This window comes from Culex pipiens, chromosome 3 (genome assembly GCF_016801865.2).
Source record: "Culex pipiens pallens isolate TS chromosome 3, TS_CPP_V2, whole genome shotgun sequence".
Lineage (NCBI taxonomy): Eukaryota > Metazoa > Arthropoda > Insecta > Diptera > Culicidae > Culex > Culex pipiens.
Window position 1 is genome coordinate 37341005 of NC_068939.1, and position 14960 is coordinate 37355964.

General features: G+C 35.3%; 1 protein-coding gene across 1 annotated transcript in view; it reads right to left on the reverse strand.

Annotated features, from left to right (window-relative positions):
- LOC120415810 (HIV Tat-specific factor 1) overlaps positions 1–14960 on the reverse strand; it is a 169934-nt gene that overhangs the window by 128281 nt on the left and 26693 nt on the right. Inside the window, exon 2 of the mRNA XM_039577437.2 lies at positions 4398–5512. Coding sequence (XP_039433371.1) covers positions 4398–5489 — 1092 coding nt within the window. The 5' untranslated portion in view covers positions 5490–5512. The remainder of the gene's footprint in view (positions 1–4397; positions 5513–14960) is intronic.

The following is a 14960-nucleotide window of genomic DNA, read 5'->3' on the forward strand; positions in this document are numbered from 1 at the left end:
TATGCAAACTTTTCAACATTTCGTCATCGCCATATTGGTCGCCATCTTGTATTTAAAAATTCTAAATGAAATGATTTTTTCCAAGGCCTTCGGATAACCAAGTTTGGACTGTAACTACAACTTTGCTGAAGACACTAAATCAATTCAAAAAATCCTTCAAAGCTTTCCGATTTTCGAATAATTACGTACCATTTTTGTATGAATAGTAGGGTACCCAAAATATGGGACTTTTCCTCAAAACCTCGCTCCACAAGCTGAATATTGTTTTTTGGGCTATTTTAGGACTCTGAGTCAAATATGAGCAAAATCGGTCTACATTTACCCATTGATACTCGAAGGTGAAGTTTGTATGGGAAAAATCCCAATTTTTTTACAGTTTGTTATTAGCGATTTAAAAATGTCATTTTTGTATGAAAAACTTTTTTTCCCCAACTTTAGGCTCGGGTATCAATGGGTTAATCTCAACCAATTTCGCTCAAAATTTGCACAGATGCTTAAAATAACCCAAAAAAAAACAAATTTTTGCTTGTGGAGCAGGGGGTCATTTTTTTCTGGGCACCCTAATGAACAGCTGCCAAAATTGTATGGAGACTTTTATGGGTGAAGTAATGACCCCACAAAGTTTGAACCAAATAAAAAAATATAAATAAAATCCTTTTCCGGTTTAGGTTTAGGTGGAGAATTGCTTTTATGTATTATTAAATATAGATAGGGTTACAAGAACCTCATTGAAAAAATCTTCAAATAGCTATCAAAAGTATTATTTTTTTGATGCCGTTTAATTTTAAATTGTTGAATTCAAATATGCATTTGCTAATGTAACAGCACATATGTGGAACTTTAGGTTCAAAAACGAGGACAGTACAGGTGCTGCCTCTCGCGGTGGAGAGCTGCAACTTTTCTACCAGTTTTTATGGCAGTTTTTGCACCGATGGGTCGTCCATAGTGCGTGTAGTTAGAATATTTTGAATTTTATAAAATTATTAAAAGTAGCAAATTATTTATTATTAGTTTTGGATAACAGCATGTATTTCCATCCACCACATAATGTTGACTCAACGCCACTTCGGCGTGCAATTTAACTTCATCATTTTTGACTGAACCCTTGTAATAAAACTCGGAAACTTTTAAAGAGCCTTGGGCGTCAGTAGATGTAACTAATCAGTAAACCTTATTTAAATTTGAACTTTAATTATTTTTTTGCTGTAATAAAATCTCCTATTAACACTCATATAGCGCAAAACATATTTTTTTCGAACTTGAGATGTTTTTGATAATGATACTGTAACATTATGTAACCTATGTGTTTTTCTTTTATATTACTTAAACCCAAATTTAAATTTTCTAGTAAGTTTCCCTAAATTCAATTTTTTTATAAGTCACTAAAATGACAACATCCCAGTTTTTGTAAAAAAATTTTAGTTGATAATTTTTTATAAAAAATTTGGTTGCTATGTAGAATATCATTTAATCGTAAACAGATACCAGCTACATGATATATGCATTGACCCCTCGTCCTATCAAAACTGGTATACTGAGAAGATGCCTCAAGTAAACAAAATCGCAGCATGCCATGATTTGAATTTTCATTTTTCGTATCGCGTACCTCTCGTATCAGCCGTTTGTTTATGTAGTTTATCTACTTTTCATGCTCCAAAATGCCGGAAAAATCTGTGCAGTTAAAAATTGCATGTTCAATAATCATGGCTCATCATTCTATTCGTTCAAGAACAGGTATTTAGCTAGTGCTGGTAAAATGGCTTGAATTCTGTGACATCGAACAACAATATGGGTGGTCGTCTTCCTCCCATCCCCCATTCGCAACTTCAAAATCTGCTCCTTTCATTTTTTAAACCACGATCAGTGAAATTACAAGTGTGAGCAAGCTTTAACTGTTGAAGAAGAGCATATAAAATGAAGTGTTGGCAAAAGAATCGCGTCACTAAAGCAACATAATCTCCATAAATCGATCATGATCATGCAGAATTGGTAGATTAAACGAAAACAAAGTCTGTCTGTCAATCTGCGAGTGGTATAAGAGATTCAAATTTGACAGTTGTTTATGCTGAGTAGGCTGTGACTAGCTTGGACAAATTTACACTATACCAGCGACAGAACTCAACAATTGTCACACTTTTTGTGCTAACAGGATGTATGGAGTTCCAACCATGTGGTAACAGGCTCAAATTTGACTAATATTGGGTCTTCAAACTGTTTTCTTTTTAATGATTTGATTATCTGAATTTCTTCGGAAAACTTTAGATAATCGAAACTTCAGATAATCGAGTTGATTTGGTTATTGAAGAGGACTATTCAGAAAATAATAGTTATTTTTTTAGTTACGATTTTAGGCTTGCAGTCTAAAATATAAGAAGCAAAAACAACTTTTTTGCACTATATCCCACAATAACTAAAAATAAAAACCAAAAACCTTCCTGATTAAAAAAAATCAAAACATGGGATATAGATATAATGCAAAAAAGTTCATATTTGCTGTTTTTTGATTGCAGGCCAAAAACCGTTACTAAATAAGTCAGCAGTCGATAGTTTTTTTTAAACCTATAGAAATATTTTGAATTTTGAAATTAGTTAGTTTTCTAAAATATTAGTACTGACGAAAAAAATTTTACGCAAAAAATATAAAAACACATTTTAAACGAACATTCTGAATATGATTATTAAAGTAGGAAAAAGCACTTAATTTTTTTTTTGTTGATTAGGCTTCGTATTACGTTAAAATTTTGAAGATTTTCTAAAAAAATTGGCCCTTGATTTTTCGGGTCGATTTTTAAGGGAGCAACATAAACCTAGAAAAATATTTCCTTATGCCTTACTGACACTCCTGCACTGATTTTCAATATCAAAAAGTGTTAATTTATAATCAACGCCAAAAAATATGATTAAAATTTTATAAACAACACCTAATTTTGATATTATCAAAATAAGAAACAATACAAAATAATAAAAAATCGCCGATTTAAAAAACTAAATTTTTATATCTTTTAGGTCAATGCAAATATTTTTCAAAGTTTTTGTCCCTGGGCTCAAAAAAAATCAAAATGTCATACTACAGAAAATTAATTAAATCCTTTAAAAAGATTATTTCCATGATAAAGCTTGAAATGTTGCCATGCGCAAAGAGAACTAGTAACAAAGCAACTTCAAATAGCTATATCCCAGCAAAGAGACAACCAACTGTTATTATGTTGAAAATGTATATTTTAGTTCCCTGAAAACAGATCCCGGGTAGACGGTAATAACAAAATTCATGCCATTTCAATAACAAATATTGTTAAAATAACAGGAAGTGTTATGGAATATTTTTGCAAAATCCATTTTTGCATAAGAGTTTAATAACAGTTTATGTTATCATAACAAAATTTGTTATTGGTGTGATATTGGTTGTAAGCCAAAACAACTTTTGAATAACATTTTTTGTTATGGAAGAATACCTCCAACTGTTATTGGGATGATGGGATTAGTTGTTAAAATAACAAAAAAGAATAACAAAGATTTGTTTGAAGAATAACTAAAAATGTTATTTATCTGATATTACAATAACAATCCAATAACAAAAAAAATCATAACGACGAATAACAAATCTTGTTATAAATAACATCAAATGTTATTGGCCTAGTATTTTCAAATAACAAAAAATGTTATTCCCATGTTATTTCCGTCTGCTCGGGTTTGTTCAAAGAATAACTCAAAATGTTATTTGCCTGTTATTACAATAACAATCCAATAACAAACAAATCATAACGACGAATAACAAATCTTGTTAAAAATAACATGAAATGTTATTGGGCTAGTATTTCAAATATCGAAAAAATTTATTCTTAAGTTATTTCAGTCTGCTCGGGATTTAAATTAAAAAAAACGTTTGAAAGTTTTATCTTTTTTCGAAAAATTGGCAACACTGCCTAATGAGTTTTGACCAACTTGTGATATAGCTCAAAATATGCCATTTTGTGTCTGTGTTTGGAAGTCGATCAAAAATATGCACTTGATTTTCTCGAATTTGCCTGTACACATTTTGTCGGGATTTATACCTTTCTGTCCAGTTTCGGGTATTGCATGATATTGAACTAAAACTCATGAATTCTGTTTGACCTCTTGCGGATTTATGTTGAAACAACCTATTCATAACGTTGGCTTTTTTGCAGGTATTCAAATACCGCAATTTATTTGTTAGGAAGGCATCAATCACTGAGAAGGTTAATAAAGGGTTTTTTAATAGAGGTATCACAGTTCCATTCCGGATAGCAAGTAGGTAATACTCACGTAAGTATTCTGTTGATTCGTCAGCAAATCATCACGTTTTTCACTATCTCCCATCCCCAACCCAGATTCCCTCCCTTTCAACGATCATACCATGCCAAAAACCCCTCACTCACCTTAATATAGTGACACAGCCCGTCGCCCTTCACCTGTCCGCTCGCATCCCGGTACAGCTTCAGCTTCAGCTTGTTCGTGCGCGGATCCTTCAGCACCATCCCGCACTTGGCCATCAGTTCGGCAAACTCCTCGTCCGTCACGTCCGGCGGCATATTCGACACGTACACCTTCGTGTTGTGTTCCGGCTTCAGCTCGAACCACTTGGGCGGTTCCGGCGGTGCCTTCCGTTTCTTGCCCTGACGGCCACCGGCTTGGTCTTCCGGATCTTCTTCTTGTTCTTCTACTTTCGGTGGAGTCGGCGGACGTTCCTCGGGTTGCTTCTTGTCCGCGGAGCTTGAGGTATTGTCGGTGAAGCCGTAACTAAGCTGATAAATCGCCATAAACTCGTCGTCAATCTTCGGGAACCACGCTTTCTTCTCTCCGTCCCAGAAGTAAATCGCTCCGTCCTTGTCCGTGTAGTGATGGACCCCGTCCACGTAGCTATACTTCCGCTCATCTTCCGATTCCGGTTTTTCCTTCGGAATCCACTTCTCACTCTCTTCGCACCACCGGTAATGTTCCGTTTCCTTGGGATTCTCCTTCGGAATCCACTTGCTCGTTTCGTGACACCACCGGTAGTGTTCATTCTCGTACGGATCCGCTCCGGAAGCCGTCGCCGTCGCCGCCACCGGAACCCACTCATTCTTCACCTTACACCACTGATACTGGAACTTGGTTTCCGGATCGGTGTAGATCGCCTCACCCTGCTCGTTGTACGTGACATGCTCCGCGTACTTGTCCCGCTCCCCACCCTCCTCACTTTTCGGTTCCACTTCCGGTACGACTTCAGCCGGTTCTTCCTCAACAGCCTCAGCCGCCGGCAGCCCAGCATTGCTCTCCATCTCAATGACTCGGTTTTCGTTGTTGGTATTCTCGGAATCGGTCAGCATGGTGTCCCGCGCCTGCTGCTCGGCAGTTCGGCTGGAGGTCGGGGCGGGTGCGTCCGCTGGTGCTTCTTCCGGTTTGGAAGAAGGTTCGGCTGGTTGACCAGCACCGTCGTCGTCTGGCGTGCCAGCAGAGTCAGGTGGAATGTTTGCACTTTCGTCTGACATCGTGCCGAATACTGGGCGGCGATCTGCGAAATGACATGGATGGAGGGAAAACAACGTTTAGGATTGTCGGTTTGACGTAAGGGGCGTATGCAGTGGGTGAGAGCAAACTTTTAATCTAAATTGAGTTATTTTATTGTTATTGCTTTATATTTATTTATAATTGTTTCTCCATGGAGTTGATTAATACAAAAGATTCCTATCTTTAATAAGTAGCAAAAAACTAAGATGGAAATTAATTTATTTTTAAATAATAGTTTAAGCAACAAGTTGATGAGTGCTGAAAAAATCACATTTTGCAGCGAATTCCATACAACATTTTTTGCATTTCCAAAAAACACCCTGGAATGCAATTGTAAGTCGAATGTGTGTGTATTTAGTCAATCCACCGTTTAACCCAAAACGGTATTACTTTTCAAAACAAATGCTGAAAAGTTCAACTTTTTAGCGTGCTGAAAAGTAGAACTTTTCATCATTAGTTTTGAAAAGTGTTTCTTTTTGATTCTATTATTTTTGGTAGAGAAAAGTAAGCTTTTCCGCCGTTCGAGAATGACAGAAAAAGTAAATAGTTACATAAAAATTTGAAAAATCCAGATTTAAAATATATCTGAAAAATAACGAAAAAGTGTATGACATTTCAGTAAATTAAGGTTCCGAAAGTATCTTTACTTCAAACAGTTAAATAATCTGACTGACATCAACTTCAAAATAATCGAGTTTTGTTGTCTATCAAATGATTTACAACAAAGTTTGACTAATTTTTCAAGATTGTTGTGGGAATGGGTTCGTAAGTTCGACGATTTTGGAATAAGAAGACAGCAACTTCCTTTTACATAATACCGGATATTGTAAAATGCTTCAATGTTCATAATTTTGAATACGGGTATCAAACTACACTAAATTTTGTTTAGCTTTCCACTACATTATAGTTTTTTTTAAAGTAATTTTTTGAATAGTTTTACTTTAAACTTAGGCCGTTGCTGCAATAATTACTCCAAAAGTGCTATTAAAGTATTTGAAAACCTTTATCTTGAGGCGTTTTCTGCTGGTCTGTTGAGAAAATAAGGCACAGCAAAAAAGTAGAATTTTGGAAGGTTGTAAATTTGGTTGGTTGATTATTATTATTTTTTTGAGTAATTATGCCAAAATAATTTGTAAAAATATGAAACACAGAATCTGATGAAAATTTTACCAACATCTGATGTAAAATTACACATTTTTTTGGCACAAAATCATTGATCAAAAAACCATAAGGCTTTCTAGGCCCAGTGGAAAAATATAATTTCACCCAAAAATGACGAGCTTCTCGTCACAGTGTCCTGATGCAAACTATGATCGAGCTCGGGCTGTCACAGCCCTGCGAAGTATGTTGGCTGACATATCGGTCGGTCAGTTAAAATAAACCAGCTAGAAGTCGCCTGACAAAAAACTTTTGTTAAAAAGAGAGAGCAAACAAACCTCCAGCTGCCATGTAAACATTCTTTGAATGTGTTGGTAAATTTCTGACTAGAAAGCCTTATTCCCAGTTGTAACATACCACCTTTTTTTCTGTGTGGCAAATAAAAAGTTATACTTAAAATTAGTTTTGCGTAGTCACTACTTGAAGAAAATTCAATTTCTAATCCGAATCTTTAAAAAATATTTATGAATAAGGATGGTTTGATATCATATGAAACATATTTCGAAAAAAGTGGAAAATGTCGCGACGTTGCATCTTCGGAATGTGTTATAATTCCAGAAAATACACGATGAATGATTAATTCATTTATTTTTAAAAGTAGGCGGCTTTTTGTTATTATTTAGCCAATCATGTGGAAAAGTTGTATTGTTATACTTTATTTCATTTTTCAAAATCTGTTTTCAAGGCATTGAAATATTACTTTTCATCTATTACCAAAACAAATTTGAAGACATGTGGTTGTAGCATTGCCGAGATATAGCTATTTGAAGTTAGCAGTTTCAAAAAACGGGTGCCACGATATCTTAACATTGCTTGGACCAAATCGGCTCAAAATTTTGGTGAAGACTCGTTAAACCGGTCCCGTGTGCATGACGAAGGCCGATTTTCAAAAAGTTTATTTTAAAAAAAGATAAAAATATTTTTCTGTTTTTCATATAAAAAATCGCCAGTTTTTGATTTTTGTATTTTTTGAAAATTCCAAATTTCAAAATCGGGCTTCATCATGCACACGGGACATGTCTTGAGAGTCTTCACCCAAAATTTCAGCCAATTTGGTCTATCCCATCTCGAGATATCGTGGCACCCGTAAATCAACTTGGTGTTCAGAGAAAAACGCTCAGAAAGTTAGACAGTTTGCTTTGCGCATGGCAAAACTCTGAGCTTAAATCGTCTCTAACTCAGTTAAATCATGAAATACCTTCATGAAACTTTCAGGAGTGTTTGAAAATCATCTTTTAAGTGGATTTAATAAATTTTCTGTAATATGAAATTTTGTGATTTTCTACATGTATGTAATCCCTTAAATATTATATAATCTAATCTAATCTAATCTAACCCTAGCGCAGCCAGTCTTTCGAGGGCATCCTAGAGAATGCCTTAGGTTGATTGACGCCTAGCATCTTCTTGTCATTATCAACATTTGCAATGCGCCATTGCATAAACATGCATTGAAACATCACAAACGTCGAAGCGGCCAGGCCAACTGCGTAAAGTTAACCGCAAAGATGATTCGTTGAATTGGATTGAGTTTGAGCACGAGTGTTCAAACAACAACACATTTCTGAATCTACAGGGGAGGAAGAAACGTGGGGATCCCCCGCTCACGTTCCTGTTAGTTATAGCAATCAATCGTTGGGAGCACCATGCTAAGAAGTTTTGGTGCTCCGGGACCCTCTGGGATGGGACATTGTATTTCCACAAATGCCCTGGACACTATTTGCCGCGGTTATAGCGCCACAACTCGCTCAAGTAACCCCTTAAATATTATATAACCTTTTAAAAAACTTTCGACCTGTTGTACACATTCGACATTTTGGCATTCGACCTTGGCGAAATGACGAAAGCAGGCATGCCGTCTCCCTAGTGTCTAACAATCGTGGAATCGAAAAAATACGAGGTAAATCCAAAATTATTCTTGTGATGAAAATGCTTTCGTCACGGTCACCCCCAACCACTCAAATTGCGCCTGGCAGCATGCAATCGAGCAAATTAATTCACCGCCCTGCAAAAGCCAAAACCTAACCCAATCTAACCTTACATTCAACCAAAACCCTTGTGCAAAAGCACTAAAACAATCCGGGCCAAGGTTAGCAACGTACTTTCTCGTGCCACGTGTCCAGCAGCAAAAAGAAGTAACGCGTTAACCTAGATTTGATTAAACTTTTTACTCCTCCACCACCAAATCAGACCTTAACCTCCAAAATAAAAATAAAAAACACGACCCCCGTTAATCATTAGCTCATTTAGCATTCGGGGTGTGTTTTGACTGGAAAATTTAACGCACGCACTGTCCTTGGCGAGTCACTACACTTTTTTTTCTCCGTGATAACTTATTTAGGAGGACCACCTCGCGTGAAGATAATCCTCAGACACGCCAATCAACCATATTCCAGAGCCGTCATTTCTGTCTGGTTTGTGTGGCTGGGAAAATAAGTGACATCTGGGATTTTTCACATAGCTTTGGGAAAAACCTTAGAATAGTATTTTTTAAATTGCCAAATTGAAAGTTATAAAAAAAAACCTAAAATTCAAACTGAAACTTTTATGTTGACAAATATAAAAAGCCTTCAAGTTATTTTTAATTTAAGCCACCCTAATCAAAATTTAGCTGCGTTGCTTCCCCAGAGCCATGAAAAGTTTTAAATAATAAAGCAACTATCGGGCACAGGAAAATCGATACAAAATGAATTAAAGCTTGACGTGGGAAATCTGAGGAAGGAGGAAAGGCTCTCTCCACGACAGGACTCCCTCCCCGGGCCGGAAGCTATTAATTCCCTGGCGCACGACAGGAACCGGCCACCCACCAGGGACGGACTGTCGGACTGTGTCAGTTCCACAGGATATCATATCGCACAATTGTGGTTGCGGAACAGCAAATCGGTAGAAGGGGTGGGGTGGGGGGATTCCATTTAATTAGCTCAGTGTACTGCAAATTGACGGGGCGACAGAGCGTTTTTGAGCTCCATTGATGCACACGTGGCTTTTCAAGTGGGGCAAAATTCTATTGTTACCATAAAATCTTGACTTTTTTTTGATAAGGTCCTATAAACAAATGTAAACATTGAGTGTATCCCTTTCACACCTTATGTCAAAGTCCATCGGAGTAAGCGGGATACACTCAATGTTTACATTTGTTTATAGGACCTTATCAAAAAAAAGTCAAGAAATGTGCTTTTAGTGGGTGCAAAAAGATCGTTCACAGCGTGTTTGGAATGCAGATTTAATTAAATTGTTCTTTTCAATGCTGTTATGCAATTAGTTATTGTGTTCAAGTTCAGCGTTGCTAGTGACAAACACAGTCAACAACATTTGTACTAAAAAAATCCTAAAATTTTCGACAAATTCCCAAAATTTCTACCTCTTCAACAGTGGTCAAGCTTTTCTCACTCACTCACTCAAGAAGAAAACATGGACGAGTTGCGTGCGAACATTACATCACTCGTGTTGGAATTTGGACATTTAATGCCCCCTTCTTATCGACCTTAACCTTCTTTTTGGGTTCTGACTTTGTTTGAACTTTTTTTTTTTGTTCCAAGTGAGGAGAATAAAAAATGTTATGCTGTCTGGATGGAAACAAAAACCAAAAATATCATTTTTGATTTTTGAGTCAAAACCATTACCATTTTGAAAATAATAGGAACTAAGCATGACTTCAGAGCAATTCTCTACGAAATCGATCTATTTTTTTTAATTTTTGTATTTTAAAATCCAGCTGAAACTTTTTTGGTGCATTCGGTATGCCCAAAGATGCCATTTTGCATCATTTGTTTGTCAATAAGATTTTCCATACAAATTTGGCAGCTGTCCATACAAAAAATGATAAATGAAATTTCTAAAATCTGTATCTTTTACAGGAATTTTTTAATCGATTTGGTGTCTTCGGCAAAGATGTAGGTATGGATAAGGACTACACTGAAAAAAATGATATAGGGTAAACAAAAATGTTGGTCATTTTTCAGTTCACTAAAACATGATATGCAAAATAACACTATTTTTACTTTTTTTATCTTCTGATATGTTTTATCAAATGCCAACTTTTCAGATACTTCCAGAACCGGTAAAAAATCTTTGACTGAGTTATTAATTTTTGAATCAATACTGATTTTTTTCAAAAAATCGAAATATTGGTCGCACAAGTTTTTCAACAAAAATAAATGCAATTAATCACTGTACATGTTTGCCCACCTTTGAAAAAAAATTGTTTGAAAAGCTGAGAAAATTCTCTATATTTTGCATTTTTGAACTTTGTTGATACGACCGTTAGTTGCTGAGATTTTGACATGCAAAGGTTTAAAAACGGGAAAAATTATGTTTTCTAAGTCTCACCCAAACAACCCACCATTTTCTAATGTCGATATCTCAGCAACTAAGGGTCGTATCAACAATGTTCAAAAAGCTAAATATAGATATTTTTTTCAAAAGTGGGCAAACATGGGATAATTTAAAAACACTGAAAAACTGCGACTATTTTCAAAAAAGTTACTTCAAAATGACTTTAACTTGAAAAATGTGCATTTTATCAAAATTTCACTAAAGTACATTTTGATGGCAAATTCGATTTTACATCGTTAAATAAAGTCAAAAATTTGTTGCAAACAATATTTCGATTTTTTTTAATCAGTGTTGATTCAAACATTAATAACTCAGTCAAAGTTTGCCCGTTCTTAAAATTTCTGAAAAGTTGGCATTTAATGTCCCCTAAAACATATCAGAAAAAAATAAAACATTGTTATTCTTTTGCAAATCAAGTTCTAGTGACAAAAACAAAAATTATAAAATCATCAAATAAAAATTTAGCGTGTATCATTTTTTTAATCCGTGTAGTCCTTATGGACCTACAACTTTACCGAAGACACCAAATCGATCAAAAAATTCCACCAAAAGATACAAATTTTTGAATGTTCATACATCATTTTTGTATGGGCAGCTGCCAAATTTGTATGGAAAATGATGCAAAATGGCTTCTTTGGGCATACTAAAGGCACTAAAAAAGTTTCAGCCGGATTAAAAAATACTAAAATTAAAATAATAAAAAAATACCGATTTCGTAGCAAATTGCTCTTGTTCCAAAAATTTGTACAGTAAGGCCGTTGCAAATATTTTTTGAAGTTTATGTCCCTCGGCTCTGACCAAAGTCGAGGGGGGAGCAAAAAAATAAAAAAATATAAAAATTGAAATTACAAGCCTAGGTTTCAACATTTGGATGAAAAAAGTGTTTTAAAATGCATTTTACAGGCGTACAGTTGCTTTCCAATCATTAGTTTTGAAAATATCGAGGTATTGACGGAATTTTTTTTTTTCACAAAAAAAAAACTTTCATGGGACTGTTCATTGGTATTTCATGAAAATTTAAAATGTTTTCAAAAGAGTTCATACATGCTAAATATGATTATAAACGCGGGAAAATGCATTTTAACTGGTTTTCAGCTGATAAAACTTTAATTTTCATTAAAATTCTGAAGTTTTTCGAAAAAAAAAATTTGTTTGCCCCCTGATTATTTAGGCCAACTTTGAAAAAGAGGAGGGGGGAACATAAACTTTGAAAAATATTTGCAACGGCCTAAGTTGAGTAACAAAAAATGGCAGAGTAAAAAAAATAGTGTTTTTTCGATGAAAAAAAATGAAAGTAAAAAACATTTAACCCAGCTTACTCAGGTGTAATATTGAATGGCCCTTTTGAAATGTTAGTCTTGATAGCAAAATGTTTGGATGAGACTTTAAAAACTTCCATTTTCTTGTTGAAAATGTTAAAATGACAAGCCATAGTCTAAACATATTAATGAAAAAAAGTCTTTTAAAATGCATTTTACACTTGTTCAGATGTTTTTCAATAATTAGTTTTAAAAAAATTAAGATTTGAGGAAAAAAAATTGCAGCGAAAACTTTACTTACTGCACTTCGAAAATTTTCAAAAATTTTAAAGATTTTATAATAAACCCAAACGTGCTTAAAATGATTCAAAATGCAGGGGAATGCATTTGAAATTGATTTTAACCGATTGCACTTAAATTTCCATTGAAACTTTGAAGTTTTTTGAAAAAATATTTTTTATAATAATAGTCGGCAAAAAATCGTAAAAAGTCATACACAGTAAAAAATAATGTAAATTTGGAAGCTGTAATTTTTGAAGGTTGAATATTACCTCTTTTATGATGTAATTTTACCTCAATTTAAACTGAAAAAGTGATATTACACCAGAAAAAAGTGGTTAAATTTCCAGAGGTAAAATTACACCTTTTTTCTGACATAAAAGATGTACCCCTTCCCAGATGTAATATTACCATGATTTTTTTTTCTGAGTAGAAGTGGCGTGTTATTTTCTTTCAGTGTTTTTTTTTTCAGAAAGTCCGTCCAATTTCGTACAAGTTGTCTTGTGTTTTTGACCACCTTCTGATACGATGGAACAGCTTTGAGATAAATAATGATATACAAAATAAAATAAATAACTAACGCCCCTCTCAAATGTTATTTTAGAGTACAACTGGCTTCATATACACCAAAATGGCTTAAGCCTAGGATGACAAATCTATAAAGTTTGATTAAAATCAAAGTGGGTCAAGTGCAAAAGTACCTGAAAAATTCCTGATTTGGGCTGGATATGCAGTGTTAAAAAAATAATGTATGGAAGACAATATTTTTTTACATTTTGCATGGCCTATTTCCAGTTGATTCGAATATATCTTCTTGTTATACGTAAATCCCACAACATCTTGGTAAACACATTTAACATCAATAATGCAAAGTACAGTCTCTCAGTCCCATCGGGAAGACTAACAACTCACCAACTCTTCCCGCTAAAAGCACCCCCAAGTTGATGAAATATTCATCAAAACAGTGTACATGTGCCCGGGAACATGACAAAACCACCCAGGCGCATCCTCTCTACAAGTATGCAATTTTCAAAGTGAATCAAAAACCCCGCCGACGGTCAATCACCTTTTGGGCTCCATTTCGCTATAGCCGAGACCGGGCCGCGGTTGTCGGTTGTTGGTAGGTCAGTCTGCTGTCCACCAGGACATCCACCTGGCCACGTGCCGACGACGGAGCGGACCACCAACGCATGCTAACAAGGACTCTGAAAAGTGGATCACATGCAACACATATTTCCGGTAACGGCAAAAAACACGGAGGGAAATTTTTAAAAGTTTTTTTTTTCGCTTTTCTAGCATTGATTTCGGTCTGCCGGCTCAAAATATAGTTGTGGAAGTTTATACACACAATATTTTAAAAGCGCAAGATCTTCCAGTGGAATTTCACTTTCCTGTTTCCCAACGGCAGTTTGTTCTTTTTTGGTGCCGCATCAGTCCAAATTGGGTCTAAAATTTTTCCGAGGACTCGCCGAAGCGAGGCGGACGCTGGCGACTACAACAGAGACGGGGAAAATGCACTTTCATTATAAAGTGATGTTGTTTTGGACCAAACTCATAAAATATGCAGCGACGCTGGTGACGACCTGCTGGTCGGAATGGGTTGGGTGGGGCACGATGAAACAATACATATTGAAACATCGACACTAATGAAGTTGGGAACGTCGATATTTGGGTCAAACGCGACGACACAAAGAGCCAGAGAGGACATTTTTCAATTAGTATCATTTTCCGAGCAAAGTAGAGGTAATTAAAACGGGGAATGAAAGGCAGATGGTGGCGTTTTTTGCTGAACTAAATTAAATTTTATGCTCCAGTTTTGATGGCACTTTTTAGAAGGCAATTCGAAGCATTTATCAAAATAGTTATTTGTGTTTATGGTGTTTATGGTGTGCTTTAAACCGAAAGCCTGCTGACCGGCAACGAAATTATGCGAAAGTATCATTTGTATCGGACTTTGGAAGAGATGATCCCGATAAAACTAGTCTCAATACTGCACAGTAAAAAAATGTGTAAATTTGGAAAGTTAGATAAACCTTTGAGATGAGAAGTAGCTTAGTATGATAGGATTGAATATTCTGCAAACCAAAATGATCGAGTGGTCAATGGATGCATAAATAAGACCACTTTTGAGCAATTCCATGCCAAATAGGGAATCGGTTGTACCGGACCCTCTCCGATTTCAATGAAACTTTGTAGATATGTTATACTACACTTATATGAGCCATTTTTGTGTATATGGAGCCAGTTTCACTCGATAAAGACATTTGAGAAGGGCGTAAGTGTTTTAAATATTTTTGTATTTCGTAATTTAAATATTTCTGTATCTCGAAGCCGGGCCTTCCGAAAAAAAAAATACACTGAAAGAAAAAAACTCACCACTTCTATGAGATTTCTGGATTTTTTAAGTTTAAAAGTCAAATTTGA